Source organism: Asterias rubens, chromosome 3 (genome assembly GCF_902459465.1).
Source record: "Asterias rubens chromosome 3, eAstRub1.3, whole genome shotgun sequence".
Classification (NCBI taxonomy): domain Eukaryota; kingdom Metazoa; phylum Echinodermata; class Asteroidea; order Forcipulatida; family Asteriidae; genus Asterias; species Asterias rubens.
This window is the reverse complement of record NC_047064.1, coordinates 8,108,121-8,130,976: the sequence shown is the minus strand read 5'-3', so window position 1 is coordinate 8,130,976 and position 22,856 is coordinate 8,108,121. Positions and strand designations below refer to the sequence as shown.

At 37.8% G+C, this 22,856-nt stretch overlaps 1 protein-coding gene across 1 annotated transcript in view; it reads right to left on the bottom strand.

The window, feature by feature from the left end:
- The window catches only part of LOC117288272 (gamma-aminobutyric acid type B receptor subunit 2-like), a 64,920-nt gene that overhangs the window by 5,554 nt on the left and 36,510 nt on the right, over nt 1-22,856 (bottom strand). The window contains exons 5-11 of the mRNA XM_033769058.1: nt 20,444-20,509; nt 15,276-15,473; nt 14,562-14,816; nt 13,914-13,983; nt 10,226-10,312; nt 9,757-9,907; nt 1,170-1,302 (exon numbers count right to left, since the gene is read on the bottom strand). Of these exons, the coding sequence (XP_033624949.1) occupies nt 1,170-1,302; nt 9,757-9,907; nt 10,226-10,312; nt 13,914-13,983; nt 14,562-14,816; nt 15,276-15,473; nt 20,444-20,509 (960 nt within the window). The remainder of the gene's footprint in view (nt 1-1,169; nt 1,303-9,756; nt 9,908-10,225; nt 10,313-13,913; nt 13,984-14,561; nt 14,817-15,275; nt 15,474-20,443; nt 20,510-22,856) is intronic.

Sequence of the window (22,856 nt, the reverse complement as noted above, 5' to 3'; positions counted from 1 at the left end):
ATCAGTGAAGTCACTATTTTCCCAGAATATCATGTTTGAAAAAAATGAAGCCCCCTTATTGAGGATTTAACAATTTGAATAATGAATATTCAAAACAATAGACAATTCACCATAGAATATTAAAATTGCATGGTGCACCTACTTGGGCAAAATCAGGGAACATAGAAGTTTCCTTTGTATGGGACTGACGGTGACGTGACATACTCGTTTTAAGGAACATTACATAATTTGTTTTTGCTAACAAAACAGTTGCTGGCAGTGTCAACACTTTATGTAATCCACCATTTACATAAACTGACAAACCTGTAGAAGTTTGAGATCGATCGGTCATCTGGGTCACGAGAGAATAGTGAAAAACCGATTAAAAATTTTGCATTGCATCGATGCCAAAATAAAAATGAATAAAACGCTCACTGAGCGATAAACTCCAAACGCGAAGTATAGTTTATTTATTTCCCATCAAATATGACATTTCAGACATAAATATTTCAAGGGATGTTTTCAACTATCACCATCATTAGACTGTGTAAGTTTTATGTAAATCTGTGATATTCACGATTTGTGTTTCTTACCAATTCTGTAACGTTCCTTTAACGTATGTTGCCTAGTGTTAAAACTCCATACGTCATTTTTAAATATGGTGGACATGACACTATTTGGTTTGGATAAAATTGACTGTAGATACCCAAACCAAACGAACACTTAAGTGTCCACTATTCACCGAATAGCTAATGGCCTCTGCCACCCACTATTGGTAGGCTGTACGCAATACGTAATCGTGTATATAATAAACATATCCCATTGGAAGGGCTAATTAGGCTCCTTATTGTACAGTTTGTGATATGATATTCTTATGATGGGCACAGTTTAAAGGAACACGTTGCCTTTGATCCAAAATTTGACTCCGATAAAATGGCCGACCGTGTTTTTAGTTTACGATGTAAAATGAAAACCGTGCAACTTCGAGGCATATTAATTGTGTGGATTATTGTATTGTACTTTAAATAATCTTTCTAACCACGTGCGTTTGTTTTCATTAACAAACAGTTACGGAAGCTTTTTATAGACCAACTCGTCCTATCCAAGGCAACGTGTCCTTTAATATGATCTGTAAAGATATGACGTCATAATCACTACATTCAAATCTCGGCCTTAACATTAAAACTTACGAAGCACAGCCCGACGATGACGTCATCATTCATAGTCGACCTGTCGAGGCCAAACAGAAAGACAGCCGCATAGAGAAGAAGACAACCGCACACAATGAAGTTATTCAACATTGGACTCGACAGTTTAATAGCCCTGTATGGATACAGATCAAAAGATGGAATTATAAAATAAATAAAAAATAGCAATCGTGTGTAGCACAGTTCGTTTAGAGGCACTGGACACCTTTGGTATTAATTTTGTCAAAGACCAGGCTTCTAACTTGGTGTATCTCAACAGATGCACACAACCTGTGACAAATTTGAACTCAATCGATTGTCAAAGTTGCGAGATAATAATGGAAGAAAAACACCCTTGTCACACACGAGGTTGTGTGCTTTCAGATTCTTGATGTCGAGACCTCACGCGTGAGGTCTCGAAATTAACTCAAATAATTATTTTACTGGGAGATTACTTCTTTCTCAAAAACCTTAACGTTTACTTCAGAGGGAGCCGTTTCCAACAATGTTTTATTATACTATCAACAGCTCTCCATTGCTCGTTACCAAGAGGGAAGTTTTTATGCCAATAATGCTTTTGAGTAATTACCAAAAGTGTCCAATGGCTTTAAAGGCAGTGGACACTATTGGTAGTTACTCAAAATAATTATTATCATAAAACCTTACTTGGTAACGAGTAATTGGGAGAGGTTGATGGTATAACACATTGTGAGAAACGGCTCACTCTGAAGTGACGTAGCTTTCGAGAAAGAAGTAATTTTCCACGAATTTGATTTCGAGACCTCAAGTTTAGAATTTGAGGTCTCGAAATCAAGCATCTGAAAGCACACAACTTCGTGTGACAAGGGTGTTTTTTCTTTCATTATTATCTCGCAACTTCGACGACCGATTGAGCTCAAATTTTCACAGGTTGGTTATTTTATGTATATGTTGAGATACACCAAGTGAGAAGACTGGTCTTTGACAATTACCAATAGTGTCCAATGTCTTTAACAAAGATAACCTTGAACTCGGGACCTAGAACGAGTGTGAGGACTTAATCAACTCTTTGTTAAATCCACCCAGGCCGGTTACATTAAGTCGAGGTACCTGTATCATTGTTTCAACTACTTTCCCTATTGGGCCCTAAACCAGTTTAACAAGAAAAGTATACGTTTTGTGTATAGACAGTTCGTTTAAAGACAATGGAAACTATTGGTAATTGTCAAAGACCAGACTTCTCACTTGGTGTAGGCTATCTCAAGAGATGCACACGATAACATGAATACAATGTTGGAGGTAGTGCTTCCTGCTCTACCGGCCAGGCTTCGGGTTGATGATACCCAAGCCGTATGGACTGTAAAGAGGGTAATCCTGTTTTAGCCCTATGAGTGTGTGGCAACCATAGAGCTATATATATTGACTAGAGCGCTAACTTGCTCTGCGTTTTGAAGCCACCCTGGGCGCAGACATGTTTGATGTGTTGCGTGAATTCGGAATTTTAAGAGAACACACATTGCCGCGATTACTTTACATTCTGCGTGTGCGTATACGTACGCAACTGTCCACTCGCGTACGTCCGCGCTACGAAAACCGTAACTTCGACTTGATTGCCATACTAAAAAAAGTAAACGCGCCTTTTAATCATGACGCACATGACGCTCGCAGTTTGTGCGCTGATCAGCAGAATGTGCATTTACATTTGCTGCATTCTTTGCTTCGATGACACATAAAAAAGAACAAACGCACTATCATGCAAATAGCCGTACAATTGCCGTATAAAATGTCAAGCTTTTGTATTGGTTTGTACATAAACATGGATGCGCCCACACGGCTTCAAAACCTTAGTGCGTGTATAACGGGGTGTTAGCGCTCTAGTCAATATATATAGCTCTATGGTGGCAACGGCCTCTGGAACAAATTGTAGCACACACCTTGCCTTCAGGCATTGTGTGTCTGGCGACTTGCATTGAAAACAAAGAGAAAACAAAGAGAAAAAAAACTGAAGTGCAATATAAATTTTTTTGGTTAAAGCGACCTTTTCACTTCGAGGTTAAAATGGTTATAAAGAAATATATCACTTTTCATGCCGCCAAATTTGAATCCGAGACGCAGTAGCGTTTCTCAGAACAGCTTTAGTCTCCCTTCCGTGTACTCGCTCCGGATTTTCGGCGATATCTTAAAAATGCGCCCACCTTTTGAAAATCAAGCCTCGAATTTTGACGTCAGATGTTCATGCTATCGAGAGGCGTACTGAGTAAACATGGCTACAGCGACTGACTGCAGATAGGGGCGTTTTCGAGCTGTCGTGTTGTGCCACGTTGTACATTCTTCCGGCAGTTTGCGCCATCAACATTGCATGGTAGTGATGCCACACTGTGACACTGCTATACTGCTACACTGCGACAATGCGACACTGCGACAGGACGACGCAAAATGTTTGACATTCAACACAGAGTAGGGCCTACAACTGTTCGAATAATGCTGTCGGCAACAATTACTCCAACTGTAATCACTCGTACAAGATAATGCTTCTAAACAAAACTGCCTGTAGTTCTGGAGCACTCCTTTAAAGCTCTTTGATCAGGTTAAATTTTGTCCCAAGTGTTAATTTTTATATGCTTCTAATGTTGTTCCCTTTGTTCCCTTCCCCCAAGAATTCGAATCAATTACTCCAGGTACTATACACAATCTATTTATACTCAATCAAAAAGAGAAACTGTTCATTTCAGGGGCAGAAAGAACCGACAATCAGAAAGTGGATTACAGCATTTATAGTTGTATGTTTAGACAATGCGCTTTGGCCAGTCTGGAGTCCCCAAAGTGACGAGAAATGGTTTATTTGATAGATCAGGAAGTCGTTGGTCTCGGGTCTTCATTTTATGTCCTTCCATTTTGCTCATTTCTTTCCATTTTCAGAAATAGATTCAATTACTCTTCTGTTATAGACACAACCTTAAAGAGAAACTTTTCTTCAAAGGGCCCTTTGAGTCGGAAAAGAACTGACAATTTAAAAACCGATTACATCATTCATTATTGATAAAAGTTGAAAAAAAAAATCCCTTTGCCCAGTCGAGAGCCCTCAAAATGTCGAGAGACATGGTTTCTTTGTTTAGAATCTTCACGACACATTGACGGCTAAATCAGGTTTCATAGTTGCAAGGGAAACTTCGAAACTGAGCAAACACTTTATTTTCAAAGACGGACAACTTTGGTAATATTGACAAAGACCAGTATTCTCAATAGGTGTATCTCAACATATATGCATAAACCGATAAAACCTGTGAAAACTTGAACTACATTTGTCATCGAAGTTGCAAAAATAGTGAAAAAAAAAAATCTTGATGCAAAAATCACATACCCAATAAAAGGCTTCAGGCCTGAAGTCTTTTATTATTGAGTGAAAACCTCTATCCCAAAAGCTATACGTCTGTGCTTCAGAGGGAGCCGTTTCTCGTAATGTTTCATACGATGAACAGCTCTCCGTTGCTCTCAAACAAGCAAGTTTTTATGCTGTAACAGTTTTGTTTAACCTTCCGAATGAGGTAACAATACAACTCCCTGGTGAAAGCGCAAGATTGCCACCTATTATTTTGTCTTGCGAACCTGTGAAATACGGCTGATGCTTACGCAATTTTTTTCTTCTTCTGCTATACAGTTGGCACGAAAATTAATATGCTTACCGTTAAAGGCAGTGGACACTATTGGTAATTGTCAAAGACTAGCCTTCACAGTTGGTGTATCTCAACATATGCATACAATAACAAACCTGTGAAAATTTGAGCTCAATCGGTCATCCAAGTTGCGAGATAATAATGAAAGAAAAACAACCCTTGCAACACGAAGTTGTGTGCGTTGGTATGGTTGATTTCGAGACCTCAAGTTCTAAACTTGAGATCTCGAAATCAAACTCGTGGAAAATTACTTCTTTCTCGAAAACTATGGCACTTCAGAGGGAGCCGTTTCTCACAATGTTTTATACCATCAACCTCTCCCCATTACTCATCACCAAGAAAGGTTTTATGCCAATAATTGTTTTGAGTAGTTACCAATAGTGTCCACTGCCTTTGAGCACTGCACTGAAGTTGGCCCTTGGACATAACATCTTAGAACTCTCTCTATAATCAACTTAATATAGCAGCATATCTAGCAGAAAATAATACTTATTCTGGTTACAGTAGGTTATTAATAGACTAGGTCCATTCCTAATTAAATTTATGAGAAGTTCCTTTGACAATTGACATATATTTCTCGCAGATATAACTAAAATTGTAGGTTAAAAGCTTAACGATGCAAGGATGTCTGTCGTTCATGTTCATATTGTAAAATCAAGCTAAAAAGGGTTTGGTACCTTTAAAGATCATGTTTTTGGCAACGACATGAATTAAAACTGTGAATCAAGATGTATGTATTATAATTTACCTGTGGAAGTTTCAGCTTCATTAGTCGTGAAGTTTTTGAGAAAAGGGTGAACAACCACAAAGCAATGTTTTCAGGAGAGTCACGATACGGTTGTACATGCTAACAATAATAACGTTTGTCTCACTGAGAATATTTTGTGAATTTTTTTATTTAACTGTTTTACTACTTTATAACCATTACTCTTGTTTCATGAGGTCAAGGAAAAGACTCCGTAGCATCCAATGCAGAACCACACGCTTTCTTAATTCATTTGTGCCTTTGTCAGTTAGAGTTAGTAATGATTCTTAGTGATTTTTTACTGATTTTGATTTTATTCTATGGCTTGAGGGAGTGGAGAGGTTTGGGCAGTTTTTGCTTTTGTGGTGATTTTGGTGGTTCTTTTGTGATTTTTACTTATCTTTCTTCGGTGTATATTTAAATCATAGTTTTATGCATACTTCTGTATTTTTTGGTTTTCTGTCTTGGAGTTTTTTATCGATGTTTTGACATGTAAATTTTTCATTTTAATCTTTTTAAAAGGCAAATAAATTATTAAATTGAATTGAATTGAATTGAATCCTAGAGAACTACAGCACCTCAGCAAGTATTAAGTTTAGGGGCTTTCTACCACCAGTAATTTTAAATCGTGAAATTTTAGTGTAAATCTGTGAACTTTGGAGTTTTGTGTCGTACAAAAATAACCCAACCCCTTTAAAAGATTAAGATCATGGCATTTGAATTTGGTTCAATTAATTTCAAACATTTGGTGACAGGCCTTGGTCTTTTTCTGAATCCAATCAAAATTGGAGCTCCATAAAGAGATTACAGAATAAGACTTAGAGAAAACAAGAGTATTTCCAGTGGTGCAAAAGGTACACAAATTGGATCCTTCTTTATTGACCTTGATAACCTAATGTAATGCCATTAATGTGTAAAGACAGGATCTCTTTGCAATCAAAGTAGTTGTCTGCGCGATCCGTGAATAAGGGAATCAATGAGTGGTGAAGAGGTTTTCAACTAGTGGCTTAATCCCAAAGAGGCCTGGTTCTTGATAAATTATCAAGGCAGGCCTCGGCGGGTTTAAACCACTAGTTGAAAACCGATTCAACACACTTTGATTCCCATTCATAAATACCTTTTCGGTCAAAAAACATCAACACTTTTGGTCAAAAAGTAAAATAAATGCAAAAATTATAATCGTTAATGGATTTCTTTCAACACAACACCCTCTCCAGCTATAAAATGGTAAGGCCCTCCGCCGCCCTCGGTAGACCATGGGATGGGTATTGAAAAGGGGCCTATTTTTGGGGGTTTCGTGGGCCCCATCTCCGGACCGCATGAAATTTGACGCACAGGGGTTTTCAATGGTACTGAATCCGAATTTGGTTGTTGCTAAGCTCTAAAACTGCACAGTTCGTGAACAGACCAATTTTTGTGTCATTTTAGGTCAAAAACAGTATTTTTGTATAACATCTGTATACACTGGGACTATTAACCAATTGTCCACGGCAGTGCAATAACCTTTTCCAAGTGTTTAATGTGAACGATGTAAATTGTCCCCTTTTCTGTCCGATTAACATGCAAAGGCCTACAACAAAAACCCATGATTTGTATTGATTGAACATCAAGTACAATGCATTTTTTTTTTTTTTTTTTTTTGCTACGACGTGCGTGTGTTAAATTTTTATTATCACGCGCGGCCGAGTTCGTGGGACGCAGACGCACTATTTTGTTCGTATTCAACTCGCGCTTGTGTGATAACTTTTGTCGAACGAGCCTGTGAATCAGCATCCGTGTATTCAGGGGTTTTAAGAAATATTCTGTATGTTATAATGGTACAGTGTGGGAACGAAACACGATAATGCTTCGAATGGAATGACGTCACCCACACCGCAGGCTTCCGAGGATTTTTAGATCAATATTTTTTCGCCGTAATTGTTTCTTTTGGGGATTCGGTGCAGGATTTTCGCCAAGCAACAGCAAGTAATGGATTTTCTGTATTTTATTTCATACCTACATACAAAAATTGTGTGGTCCTAAAGTGGGGGCTACGGTTTTGAACAATTCTAGCGATCATCCCATGGTCTACGGGTAAACAACTCTTTATAAGGGAATGCATGTGCGCGTCGCGCGTATCGCGTGATGTGGCACAACTGTTTCAGCCGTTGCTCTCGACCATACGAGTGAAAGAAACTGTCTAATAAGCCAGGTGCAAGCTCGCGTGTCACGCCCATGTTTTCAACACTTTTTACTGGTTATAAACAAAGGTTTATACACACCCACGTGACGCGCTCTCCACCAATAGGAATAGCAAAACTGTCTGAGGTATTAATGAATAACGTTTTGCGGAATGTTGCGTTTTGTTTAAGCACTGGAGACAATTGCATTTACTCAAAATATTTGTTAGCATATAAACTTGTTTTGATAACGAGCAATGGAGAGCTGTTGATATACTATAACACATGTGAGAAGCGGCTCCCTATGAGGAAACTTAGTTTAAAAAAAAAGAAGTAATTTCTCACTCAAATGTGAAAAAAAAATTTCAGGCCTGAAGCCTTTTATTAGGCAACTGAAGTGAGCCATTATTACGCATCTATGATGAAGCGCACACTTTTTCATCAAGGTTGGTTTTTCTTTTAATTTTTTTTCTTGCAACTTCGATGACCAATTGAGCCAACATTTGTACGTTTTTTTTTGTGCATGTGTTGGGAAACACAAAGGTGAATACCTGTCTTTGACAAATGCCAAAAGTGTCCTGCCGTCGATTTCACCAAACTCTTCCTAACTTAAGATTCGTCTTAAGACTTAGGACGGGTTCAGTTCGGTATCCAAATACGTAGGACGCATTGAACCCATCCTAGCTAACTCGAGTTAGGATTAATCCTAGCGTTTCGTGAAATCGGCTGCAGTGCCTTTAATGCGTAAAGACAGAATCTCCTTGCAATCGGAGTTGTCTTCTGCGTGAGTTGATTTAATACTAGTTGCAGAATGTTGCTTTTTGATTTATGTTGACTCAGTAATAAGAGGAAGGCAACATTATCAACGCATGAATCAACAAGTGAGTAATAGTCCAAGGTAGCCCAACAAAACTACAGAAATTTCACAAAATCACATGTCATTGTATATAATGCATATAATTGTTTGTATTCATATAATCATAGTTTCGACTTCGGCTCTGTCATGTTTTTATCAATCTTGTTATTGAAGATTCCTTAGATGAAATATAACTGATACACATATTATATAAATGAATAAATAAATGAATAAAGAATTAAATCAATTCGGAAATTAATAAATAATGAATACAAATATAAGCACTAAGTCAAACTAAAATGAAGATGACGAAAAAAAAAACAACACAATCAACAACTGACTCACTGAGCTCGATCTCCACATGTGTTTGTCTTGGAGAAAACACCGTGGTCTTTCTGCATTGCCCTCTTAAATAATTACGTTGAAACCTAAACCTAAATGAGTTGGGTTGTTTGTTTGTTTGTTGGTGTATTTTGCACGGTTTTACATGAACTTTGAACAAAAAGGACCTTGATTGAATAATCTAGGAGTGAGCTTTTGGACAGTTAAAATGGACTAAATAAAAAAAACAAGTTTCAGTCTTGGGAACAAATTATTTGGAACGTTGTTTTACCTGTCGCAGTTTGTTTTAATTGTCCTTTATGGCATTCTTATAAAGTTTGTTAGTGATTATCGCTGTGTTTGACGGTACTTGGTTGTATTACAATGGAAGGCACAATACCAGCCCAAAGAGCACACCCCTTCTAAGCAATCGATGCACGTCGATACACCAAGCGATCGATACATGTCGATACACCAAGCAAACAAAAGATGTCTATATCAATACATGTCAATACACTTATCAGTCAATACATGTCAATACACAAATCAATCAACGCATGTTGATATACTTATCAATAAATACATGTTGATACACCAATCAGTCGATGCATGTTGGTAAACCAGTCAATCAATCCATGTTGACTTAACAACAAATCAATACATGTCCATACACTAATCGATCGGTAGATTTCGATATACCAATCAATCAATACATTTCAATACACTTATCAATCAATACATGCTGTTATACCAGTCGATACTCGATACACAATCAAACAACACAAACCGATACACAAACAATAAATATACACGTCGTTACACCAAATTATAGATACATGGGAAACCTGATACATACCTTTGGTTTCGATATCGAATATTAATCGTCACGAAATACAGCGAGAGGAGTGAGCCGAATGCAGAAAGTACGTACGACACCAGTCGGTTGACCAGAGAGATCGTAATGGGTTCTTCAATCTCCGTGATCCCGTCTACTGGTGGACCCTTTCCTGAAGAGGTGAAGAGATCGTTAATATTGGTCAGCCTAAATTATCGGTTTTTTGTTTTTTTTTCAATTCTATACTGATTATTCACATTATTTTTTTATTTATTATTTGGAACGTTATGTAACACAAATCATTTTAAAAAGAAATAAAGATTGTGTTCAATTAAAAAAATATATATTTTATATACAAACGTCGTTTTGTAACTCCTTAAGTTACGTTAACATAGTATCGTAACGCAGCATCGCAACATCGTAACGTAACGCTATGGGGTAACCTAATAATTTAGAATGTACATAATAAGAAGTCAGAAAAAATCTATACCTGACCAGAGGAGTGTCCGTCCATCCAGTAGAGACACTGTTGAATTCGCTGTGTTAAATCTAGCCACCTTGGCGTAAGATCCATTTTCTAATTGAGAAGCATTAAAAAAGAAAAAGTGTGAATTAGTTCTCCTTGTTCAATCCCAAAGCTTTTTAAAATTTACCCCGCCTGTTTCCCTTGTTGTTTATTAGTAATTGATCTTAATTAAAGGGGGATACAATAATGTGGTATTCTACTGTTAAACTGAGTTTATACATAAAAACAAATATATAATGAATAGGGTAGATGGCCTTAGCTTTCGATCCAATCCGGACCTTCTTCAGAGGCATAAAACAAGTACAAACAAATACATATCCATTTATAGAAAAAGAGAGGGGGAAAGGGATTAAGGAAAGGATCCAGAAAGAAGCGGGAAAATAACAGCCAATCAAAGTTCCTATTTCAGAAACAATATTGGTGGCTATGAACCAATAGGAGTGGAGTGGCGAGGACAAAGGATGTTTAGAATGAAAGGAAGGGTTACTGGACCATAAAAACAAATATAGATATAAATATATTACATGTATAAGGAAGCTTTGACCTCTTGGGAGATTTAAGTTGAGTGGTCAGTAATAATTTGTATTCAAATTATTATATATGTAGAATTGTTTTTTCCTATATGAACCAGTTTTACTTGTAATGTGTACTTTCTGGCATGCTTGACCACCAGTGTCGGTTCAAGCTTTTTTATTTGCTTTTGCGGCTTCTCCTGCAAATTTTAAAACAATTACATTTATATATATTTTTTTGAATACCAGAGTACATAATATATAAACTATTTTTACTTGTAAATGTACTTTTCAGTCTGCTTGGCCGCCAGTGCAGTGTATAAATTAACCTTAATAACAATAATATCCAGTTTTTGACGAGGCTGTTTCAAAACGAAAAAGTTTCCAATGTGCAACGGACATGTAACATGCAATTGTTGTTTTTATGGCTGATGGACACGATTTAAAGACACTGGACACGATTGGTACATGTCAACGACCAGTCTTTTCACTTGGTGTATCTCAACATATGCATAAAATAACAAACCTATGAAAATGTTAGCTCAATTGGTCATCGAAGTTGCGAGATAATAATGAAAGAAAAAACACCCTTGTCACACGAAATTGTGTGATTTCAAGTGCTTGATTTCGAGACCTCAAATTCTAAACTTGAGGTCTCGAAATCAAATTCGTGGAAAAATACTCCTTTCTCGAAAACTACGTCACCCCAGAGGGAGCCGTTTCTCACAAAGTTTTATAAAATCAACCTCTCCCCATTCCTCATTACCAAGTAAGGTTTTATGCCAATAATTATTTTAAGTAATTACCAATAGTGTCCAAATGGTAGTAGTTCTGTGTCCCAACTCAAGATTGACACCGTTGTTTTATGTTATAGTTCATCTTGTCAATATTGAGTCTTCATCACCAAAGAGGATGGAGTACTGGCTGCTTTACCCGTCCCCCCCCCCGTACAAACACGCACACAAGCAACGGCCATTAGCCACTGTCCATTGTCTTTAAAGGAACTTGTTGCCTTGGATCGGACGAGTTGGTATATAAAAAGCGTTTGTAACCGTTTGTTATCAAATGCATATGGATAGAAAGATCTTTTAAAAGTAGAATAGAATGATCGACACAAATTTGCCTCGAAATTGCGTGGTTTTCATTTTACTCTGCGAACTAATACGGTCGGCCATTTATGAGAGTAAACAATAATTTGACTCCCATAAATGGTCGACCGTGTTAGTCGACGAGGTAAAAGGAAAACCGTACATTTTCGAGTCATGTTTGTGTGGATCATTGTATTCTACTTTTTCAACACCTTTCTACCCATATGAATTTAATAACAAACTCGACCGATCCAAGGCAACGTGTTCCTTTAACAGTCAACTCCATAAGTTTGACATTCAGCAGGCTAATGAATGTACCACCTAACGCTATCTACATTCAAATAGGTTTGACATTCAGAAGGGTATAATTTTAAACATTGACTGTGGGGAAAAAATGGTGGCACAAAGTCAAGATCAATACCGTTGTTTCATTTTGTACTTCACCTTGTCAACACAGAGTCTTCATCGGCGAAAATTTAATTAACGCTAAGAGAGAGGGGTGTAGTATATAATTCTGCTTTTAATACCCTGCCCTAATTCAAACACGCACTTGTGTCAACCTACGTTTGACATTCAGCAGGCTAACAGGCAGACTGCTATACAAGGTTACCACCGGACAAGATCTTCGGTAAGTTAGGTTTGGTTTGACATTCAGTAGGCTATAATTATAAAACATTGACTGTCTATGCATCAGCAGTCTATGTGGACCCATCGCTCTCATAATAGGAACACAGTGATCACATTTAAAGACACTGGACACTGTTGGTATAATTGTAAAAGACCAGTCTTCTCAATTGGTGTATCTCAAAATATGCATAACATAACAAACCTGTGACATTTTAAGCTCAATTGGTCGTCGAAGTTGCGAGACAACAATGAAAGAGAAAACACCCTCTAACGAAGTTGTATGCTTTCAGGTGCTTGATTGCGAGACCTCAAAATCTAATTCTGAGGTCTCGCAATCAAATTCGTGGAAAATTACTTCTTTCTCGAAAACAACGTCACTTCAAAGGGAGCCGTTTCTCATAATATTTTTAACCATCAACCTCTCCCCATTACTCGTTACCTAGAAGGTTTTATGCTAAAATTATTTTGAGTAATTACCAATATTGTCCACTGCCTTCAAAGGTATGGGGCCATGGATTGATCGTGGTTTTTTTTCAACGTTATTAAAATTAATATGCTCATTTTTAAGATAAATATAATCGGTCACAGGTGAAAGTTTCATCTAAATACAGTCATGGCTTTTTCTGGTGAGAAAACTTGAGTAATTGTTTGTAACTATTTATATGTTAACAAAATAGATAAATTTGCCTATTCCCTTTTGTGACGTCAATCGAGGCAGACTTTGCCCCGATCGAACATCGAACACACGCACGTGCAAGTACATGCAAGTCCTAGTCGTGAGTTTGTACGTTTCGAAAAAAAGGGTTTCCTTGCATTTTTCCGGCAATGTCAACCAGGTGTATTGCTGCTTGATACAACAAAACAACTAAAGATAGGGTTAGTTTGCCAAGTGGTCCGGTCCGACGTTTTTTTCCAGCGCTGTGCAGCAAACACTTCGGTACCCAGACGTAGTGTACGGGGCCAGACTACACATTTTCTCTTCAAATATCGCGCCTCGATTGACGTCACGAACAGCGCCCTCTCGGGTCAGGCCTACTTTTAAATGTGTAAATAAAATGGAAATTATTTTGTTATTTGTATATTTTCATATTCCACTCATCAAAACACATATTATTTTAGTGATAAAAGCTTTATTATGACAAAATACTACTTCCAGGTGACTCTAAGTCATACGACCTACCCAAACCCTAACCAATCCATCACGATAGAGAACAAACATTACAGCTGTAGTAACTTGCAAAGTATCTTTTCTGTTTAGCGCCTTCTATTGGTTGTTGTTGTTTGGTGTTACTGTTGTTGACAAGATGGCTGCTGTTGAGTTCAGTCACGTATAAATAAAGCTCGTTCAGTTCAGTAATTGCCTCAACGACTGGTTAAAACAATATAATAGCAATAACAAATCGTGTAATGTACTTATTTAATTACCTTGACTTTGTTCGATGTAAACATATTCTGTGAAGACCCGAGCGCCGTCTTGACTTATCACAAGATGGTCCTTTTAAGTGCATAGAAAAACAAAGGGTGACATAGAAAAAGGGGTAACAGAAAAGAAGAAAAAACTGGTGAATGAGAATGACAATTTCAAGACAATTTCAGTTGTAAGATCAACTAGTTTCCAAAATGAGAGTCTTTAATAGTCGTTAAATTTGCATTGGGGATTGGTCGTTAAATTTGCATAGGGGATAACGAATATTGTTTCACCCATATACACTGTTGTGTGTTTAGCACTGTATAATCAGTGCTTTCCGACCTCTGTGAAAAAGATCACATACCCATATGCGAATCCTTACAAAATGGGAAAACAAATAACAAGACTATAAACTCAGTTAGGTTGTCTCAAATGTCACTGAATTTATACCGTTCAACCTCCTTGGGTACTTTTTTTTTTAAACGCCCGCAGGCGGGACATCCTTCGATAAATCCAGTCTTCTCTGTTCTGCAGGCAGAATGTTGATGTGATGCTCTACAATGTCGGTGTGGTCGTGTTTGTGGGCTAGTGTCATGTGGTTTGAACCTTCATTTTGTTAAACCATAAAGCAAAACACTTCCAAACCGAGCATTTAAAATACTTACCGTGACACCATACACGTCAATGGTTTCAGCGTTGCGTCGGAAAATCTTAGAAATCTCTTCATCCTCATATACATCGTCGTCCAGCCGTCGGGGTGGAGTCATCTCGGCAAGGTCAGCAATGGACGCATTGAACGTCAAGGCAATGACGAAGAGCGCGTCATACGCGTACCCGAGCGTTGCCCAGTTATTATCCAAGAGGCTCTTCATCCTCAGCCATTTGAGGTACTGCCGTTGAGTCGGGTCGTCTTGGGGTTTCTGTGGAGTTAAAATTTGATAGTGTGAGTGGAATTCATTTTAAAACCCTTATAGAGACCCGTGTCATCTTTCATGAGCCTCAAGTTACGTATCTTATTGTTTGTCCCGGTTGCGTTGCCCAGACTGATCCTTAAAATCCTAGACCGGAACATTCCACCTACCATGTTTGTTTTGTTTTAAGGTTGACATTTTTTGTTTACCATACCCAGCGAAAAAAATCTGTCACATGGCTAATTAGCATCGGGGCCAACACACCAACACACATCCATACCTCTGATAAAAGAATCGCAACATCAGAGGAAGTGTTCAGTACAGCTAAGTGTGTACTGTTTCTGACTGGTTTCTTGCTTAAATCTGCTAACACTGGTAAGCGCCACTTTTGCCTGACAGTTTTTTTTTTATTAAATCGGGTCCAAAATCCTGAATATTATTACTTAACGCAAAAACATCGATACTCACAAGACCGTGGTAGTCGATATCGTCCAATTTATCGATTACTTGAACACCGCTCACAAAGAGGTGGTATATCAACATCTCGTCAAGTTGTTCAGCCGTGCAACCGTGGTTTTCTCTGGTGACTGTCAACCACCATCCGGCCGGGTACCAGCCGGGAACGATCCATACGTATTTTGGGCCCCATAAACCAAGATGGTAGATCTGCATTTGGAATGGAGGTTGTGAATACATTACAATTCTATGTTTTTCCAGCTGACATCACAGTCTTAAAGTCACTTTAAGTGTTCGTATGATACACAGTATTCATAATTCGAGTATTTAATTATGGTTCGGTTCATACTTCCTTTGAATGCGAAGCTAATTTTGAAGTCACTTAATTGGTTACCCTCTCAGCGAATGTTTCGCACAAGTCATCTGTTGCGAGTTATTTGTTGCACATTAAAATTGTGACGTTAAAATTCGTATCGCAATCGCATTCGCAGGAAGTATGAACCGGGCTAAGCTGTTGGTTGTGATGAACCGATATTGTTGCATTAAACCCGTGGGAAGGAGGATAGTGGAGCAAAAAAAAAACTGGTTTCGAAAAATGTCTTTTGTTGACTATCTTTTTGTACTGTAAGCGTTGAGAAGAAAAAAAGTGTATTTAAACTGGCCTGGCAAAATGGGTCTCTTTTGAAACATTTTATAGAAAATGTTATAAGTAGTTTGTAAGTATTAACAATAGCAAAGTTATCATAGTCAAAACGTTATTCTGATTTTTTTCCCCTCAAATTAAGGTCGTCAGTACCTATAAACCACTGTCTATCATCATTTAACTCGGCCTTGTCCATCCATAAATTTGACACATAAAGTGAAAGACGCATGGTATTTGACTAACCCAACGTCATAAGAAATCATAAACCGTTTTTGTGAGTGTTGGCAGGTTTTAACCAACATCGATCGAAACTGTTGCCCAACCTTCACATCCCGACCAATCCCATCATAATCCCATTAGCCTCCTTACGAACATAACACCATACCGATTGCTATTAAATGTGTGCAATTTTGCCGCTATACGCGGCGCTATATGATTTCCGAACCAGTAATTTTTTTGTTTGTAATTTTGCATAATGTTATACATCAAATTACAAGGATCTACATGTCTGTTATATAAAACAAATATTGAGTGGCTTTAATTCGTGGAATGGAAGAAATATTATCGCTCGGTAAAATTTGGACTTATCCATTTCACTCGGATTCGCCTCGTGAAATGGAACAGTCCAGATTTTACCTTGCATTCCACTCTGAGCCACTCAATATAATATGGGCGGCCAACAGGGCCAAAACTAATAAATGTATAAACTAAAGGACAAAACAATAATCAAAGAAAGAAGTTGTTCAACAAACACCAAGTAGAAACTAAGGTAACAAAACTCAACAACAATCAAAGAAAATTGTTTTCAAACAATGAACAATTCCCCAATCAAGCTTTATCGCGCTACAACAATCAAACACTTGTTTTTTAACTGAATCAAACTAATAAAACAAAACGCAATCAAATATAAAATAAAAACAAAACAAAACAGCCAAAAGCTAAAAGAATGAATCCTTTTAAAAAACAAACACAGACAATAAAACGTCAAATAGGGACGAATACTAACACAGTAAAAATAAAGAGAAATCATCAATCGGCTATCGTTGAAAACGAAAATCAAACTAACTATTACAAAATGTTGAGGGCGGTTGTCAAAGCTAAGGACAAAATGCAAACCGTATCAGTCTCCTGAGCATGTAATCAACATTTACGACAAACTAAGGACTGACTGAAAATCATCGTTGGTGGCGTATGTACATGTACAGTTGTGACTATAGACCTTATCGCAAATACCAATGCGCAAGCGCAGACTGTTGAATGAGGTGCATTGTGGGATATATATGGATCAAATTTGGATACCAGCTAGACCACAATGCACCTAATTCCAAGCTTTACGCGCGCGCCCCGGTATTTGTGCAAAGGTCTATTGTTGTAGGGCCGGGTATAGACGATGTGAACTGTGTCGTCACATGTTTACAAAAGAGCCACAGAGTCTGGACTTCCTGCAGGCACATTGTACCATAGAGTATGATTGTAAACAGATCAATTGAAGAAAATAACAAATCTTATGTTTTATGGAGATTGCATTGTCTGATTTTTCTCAACTTATGATATGAAGAAAGGGGGCACATCTTAAAAACTGTACAGGTTGCTTTTGTAAATTTTGAATTTATGTGAAAACTATAAAATTTAATTTTCCCCATAGCCTGTGTGTAGTATGCCCCCTCCAGGAAACGCTTTAGAATGTACAAGGTCACCATGCAAACAAAGGTAGCATGGTCTATTGCAAGGCTGTGATGTGGTATAACCATGGGAAATGGTTTAGTTTTGATAACACGAGACCATGACGAGACCAAGTGTGACGACCACTAAATGTGTTTTGATGCCATCGCAGATAATAAATATTAATGTGACGATGTAACGCAGGAAATAATGTTCTTGAATGATAATTCTCCACCAGAGTGAATGTTGGGCAAAGCTTAAATAGGGTTTTGGTGGTGGGGGAACTCTAAATTTAGAATTGATATATGATTGGTGACACCTAGATTCTAGAAGTGAGATGATGTAATGGTGGGGGGGGGGGTAAGGGTGGGTGGTCAGGAATGTTAGGGGGGGGGGGGGCTAATACTGGACATGGGCTTACAGAGGATATGGGCCACCTGTTGAAGTGTGAACAACCACAGAGAAAGGACAATGGAACGATTTGAGAATTCTACTCTAGAGATAAAATAGTGGGAAATCATCCTTACCCAGTGGCCTGGGAAAGTGCTTTTGTTTTTTGTGTAAAGTTGGGGGTGAGACTTGTCTTGATTTGTGCCACTTGTTATGGATGTTTACAAATACTGCTGGGAATTCTTCCTCACATTACATTTATCTGGGGGAATGAAATTGCCCCATTTTTAAGTTGTTAAAGTGAAATTATACAACTTACCGTTAATCATCAAAAAGAGCATTGGACTTTAAGTAGTAACAGATAGTCATAAAATCAATAAACTACGCAAGTTTTTCTCTGTCCTTACTCTATGGTTTGTGCAAGTAAAATGTATCACGATAAAAGTGACAAAATGGAATTGTGAAATCACCAATCACAGTTCAAGAAGTCCAACCGAAGTTGTAAGGCAGTATACTTAAATTAATATGTAAAGGCATGGAATCGAATTAAATTACATAATATATGAATTTACAGAAGTATAGTGAAAATTACAATAACAGTTTTAGAAATAGCAAACATTTATGGAAAGAAAATTTTTAAGAAAAATTAAAAAAACATCGCAAAAAATTAATGTCACTTGGATCCATGCTTGGATCTTGCACAAGCTATAACAAGATTTCCAATGCATACGGGTAAGCTCCATTAAAGTTTTCCCGTGTTTTGTCTGAAAAAACTCGGAATGTATCCCCCTTCTTTTTCAGCTCAGAACACATGAACATGCTAAACTGTTCATACATAAGGGTTATTCGAGTATATAAATATGTATGTTAGATTCCGAAGATAAGGTTTCTATTCATCTCCAACACAAGTTTTGTCCGCAAAATGAATAGCTTTAGAGGTAATTGACCTTAAAGGTTGATAATTACCACCTAATTTAAATATGCAAATCAGGTCACTTCTGGGTTGAAACTCTTGTCTCATTTTGGATATGTCATCAATAACCACCCAATAAACAAGAATCAACAATGTTATTTTCGCATGGATGGTTTACTGTAGATATTGTGGCGACAACGAAATTTTATCCTTTGAACTTAATGTTCAGTTGTTCCCACGTAAACGTGATGTCAGTAACAGTATTTTGCACGCACACCATGTATGTTTTAGTTGGAAGCAGTTTGCTAACACCACATAGAATTGCTTGCATTGCTTTTTGGGGAGGGGGGGGCGTATTCTACAAGCTCTGCTTTCTATGGGCCCACTCCATATCCACCATGTGTTTTGTATTGGATTTTAGTTTCTGTTTTCTGTTATTGTACGAATGCATTTGCTTGTAAAATGTTATTCACCACATACCTTCTGCGTATACTAAGCAAGTCTCGCGCGTATTTGAATTCCGGGACCATTATGGTCCCAACCTTAATTATGGAGTTTTACGTATATGAATTGAACAGATTCTGTTTCGTCCATTATTTAAGTTTAACGTAGTTTATGACCATGACAATTACATGTGTTGTTGGAATAGTTATACTAATTAACAAAACATATAAAAGTATAATCATTTCAACAATAGTATCCTACTTTTAAGATGTCTACTTCCCGAGATAAATTATTACACGAGACGACATCCTACTTTTTAGATGTCGACATCAACAAATAAATTATTACAGGAAGACGACTCCCACTTTTAGGATGTCGTCATCCCGAGATAAATTATCACAGGACGACCACCTACTTTTAGGATGTCGCCACCCGAGTTAAAATATCACAGCAAGACGACATCCTACTTTTAGGATGTCAACATCCCGACATAACTATCTCGTTTTGTCAACTTATTTGCGGTCAAGATGTTGTCATCTGGATAATTTTTGTTCACGATCTCAACATTTCGGATGGCACCTCGAGAGCTCCGTAAGAATCAACCACCCAAAACCGTACCTTTTATTAAAGAAAATTTGTCACAATACTGAGTTCCTGGCAATCAATCAAACAGCTCATTATTATTTTTTTCAGCGGCAGAGAAGGTTGCAGGTATACCTTATGTTGTTGTATGGAAGTGTTTTTTTTTTGACAGTTTGGAAACTGACGACTTCAAGGCGATGACAAAAAGAAAAAATATTATGCGTGCATCACCTTTAGTTGCCAAAAATTGAACAATTATTAGCAAGAAATAGCTGCACTGAATCCTAACAGAATTACCTTCTTCTTGTTTTAATGTGCTATGCTGCAAACGTAACATTATCATTTGTACGAAACCCCACGATTAGGGACATTACTGCACTATTCGAATTGAACAGATTAAAGTACATTCGCTGGCCCAATCTGGAGTCGAAGCCGTGGATTCGAATAGGGTCGTTAAGTCTCGCTTGAAGCCTTCAAGGGGAGAACAACACAGATAGCGGCATCTTTAATACAAATGTTTTTCAAGATCTCAAAATACTTTCATACCTGACAGAAGAGGCGCTTAGCTGCCCCTGCGTAGAATCCAATGAATATAACCCTGACGTCATGGCGCTGCATAGAGAGGAGAAAGGGGGGACGTTAAGTGTGAGATGAAAGCACCATACAATTTTTTCACTAATAGGCAACACACATCCACGGAGATTTATTGTACGTACTCGAAATCACTTCGTACGGAGCCCCTAAAGGCACATTTGGAAAACCTCGTACGCACGACATTATCTCGTGCGCACGACATAATGTGGGATTCCTAGAAGCAGCCCTTCTCATGGCAGCGCCGCCATTATTATCACACGCCGTGAAATAGATTGTTTGAAATATTGAGTAAATGCGTCGATAAAAGGCACTGCAGCCGATTTCACGAAACGCTAGGATTAATCCTAACTCGAGTTAGGACGAGCAACCCCTCCTAACTTAGGATGGGTTCAATGCGTCCTACGTATTTGAATACGGAACTAAACCCGTCCTAAGTTCTAAGATGAATCCTAAGTTAGGAAGAGTTTGGTGAAATCGACGGCTGGACACCATTGTAATAAATTGTTGGCATAGAAACTTACTTGGTAACGAGTAGTGGAGAGCTGTTGATTAGTTGTGAGAAACGGCGCGCTCTGAAGTAATTTAGTTTTTGAGAAAGAGGTAATTTCTAACTAAAATATTTGAATTTAATTCAACTTAGCTGAGCTCTCTTATTCAAGCATCTGAAGGGGTGTTTTATCTTTCAACTTCGACGACCAATTGGGGCTTTGTAAGCTCAAATTTTCACCGTTTTGTTATTTTATGGGTATATCTTGGGATACACCAAGTGAGAAGCAAGGGTATCAAGAAGTGCATAACAATGTACGGTAGGTTAGCGTACGTAACAATTTTAAAAGTCTATAAAACATACTAAAACTCCATGGGTCGTATCAAGGTTACCATGGGCGTGTTTCTTAAACAATCCTCTTTAAATCCCGTGTAGTTGTGCCCCCGGCCCATGTGGTCTGGATTTGTGAATCAGACCCTTCAAAATTTGGTAAACAATTAATAAGTAAAACTGTCCGTGTATGTGTGCGTTGCAAAGTATGGATTTTGTTCGTTAAATCTATTGGTTTTTCTAAAATCTTTAAAAGGTAAAACCTCGAGGGCCGTTTAGACCCAGTTATGTAGTGGTGCCCGCGGGCCAATAGGGTCTGTTGTCAAACGAGTAAGTGGTCCTTGCTTGACGTTTTTGTTAACTTTCGAATGTCAATTCAGAACTAGGTATTATAGTCTTATGAATGCCAGCAGTTAGGTACTGGTGACATCAAACCCCATTGGCCGGTCCCGGTGAGTCACTAATGACCGGTGTTTCACGTGTGTGATAATGGCGGCGTTGCGATGAGACGGGCTGCTTCATGAATCCAGATTTATGTCGTGCGCACGAGATAATATGTCGTGCGCACGCGATAAAAAAAAACCACTATAATATTATAGGACCAGATTTAGACATTTTTTCATGTTGAGTCACACAAATTGCAAAAGTTTGTTTTATTGTTGATTCTTGTTTATTGGGTGGTTATTGATGACATATCCAAAATGAGACAAGAGTTTCAACCCAGAAGTGACCTGATTTGGATATTTAAATTAGGTGGTAATTATCAACCTTTAAGGTCAATTACCTCTAAAGCTATTCATTTTGCGGACAAAACTTGTGTTGGAGATGAATAGAAACCTTACCTTCGGAATCTAAAATACATATTTATATACTCGAATAACCCTTATGTATGAACAGTTTAGCATGTTCATGTGTTCTTTACATTGCCCACGGCAGATGTGACATATTCTAAAATGATTTTCATTTTGAATCAGTGTTTTGCCCTTACACCGACGCGACGCGTGTCAGCACTGTATACTCAATACTTTCTGGAGTTCTGCGAAAACAAAAACAAAGGCATATTACTCGGGTTGGACTAGAACCTACAACCATGTCAATTCTAGAGCAGTGCAACATAGTCCAACGAGATTGCCAGGTAGAAAGGCAGTTCGAATCTGCACAATCTGTTAAATCGGGAAAGAATAGTTTAAAAAGCATTTTTATCCGCGAAAACTGGGCCAAGGGACTATACTGAATTAATAAACGCATCGATGACAACAGTTCCTTCATTTGATTGAGAGATTCATACTTAATTAATTTCGCGGTATTTATTACTAATTTATTTCTGTAAAAGTAACCTTTTCATTGGAAATTTCAACATTCAATTATAGTTATCTGAACCTGTGGTATTTTACAAATTCTTTAGTTCCTCATTGTTACCTGCTGTATTCTTTGCAGAGTATAATTTAAAATGAATATACATCACTACATGGGTTCGCCCGTAGTGCTTCCATCAGCAAATCATCGTAAATCACAGAAAAGACTTTCTAGGGACAAAATCACATTCAT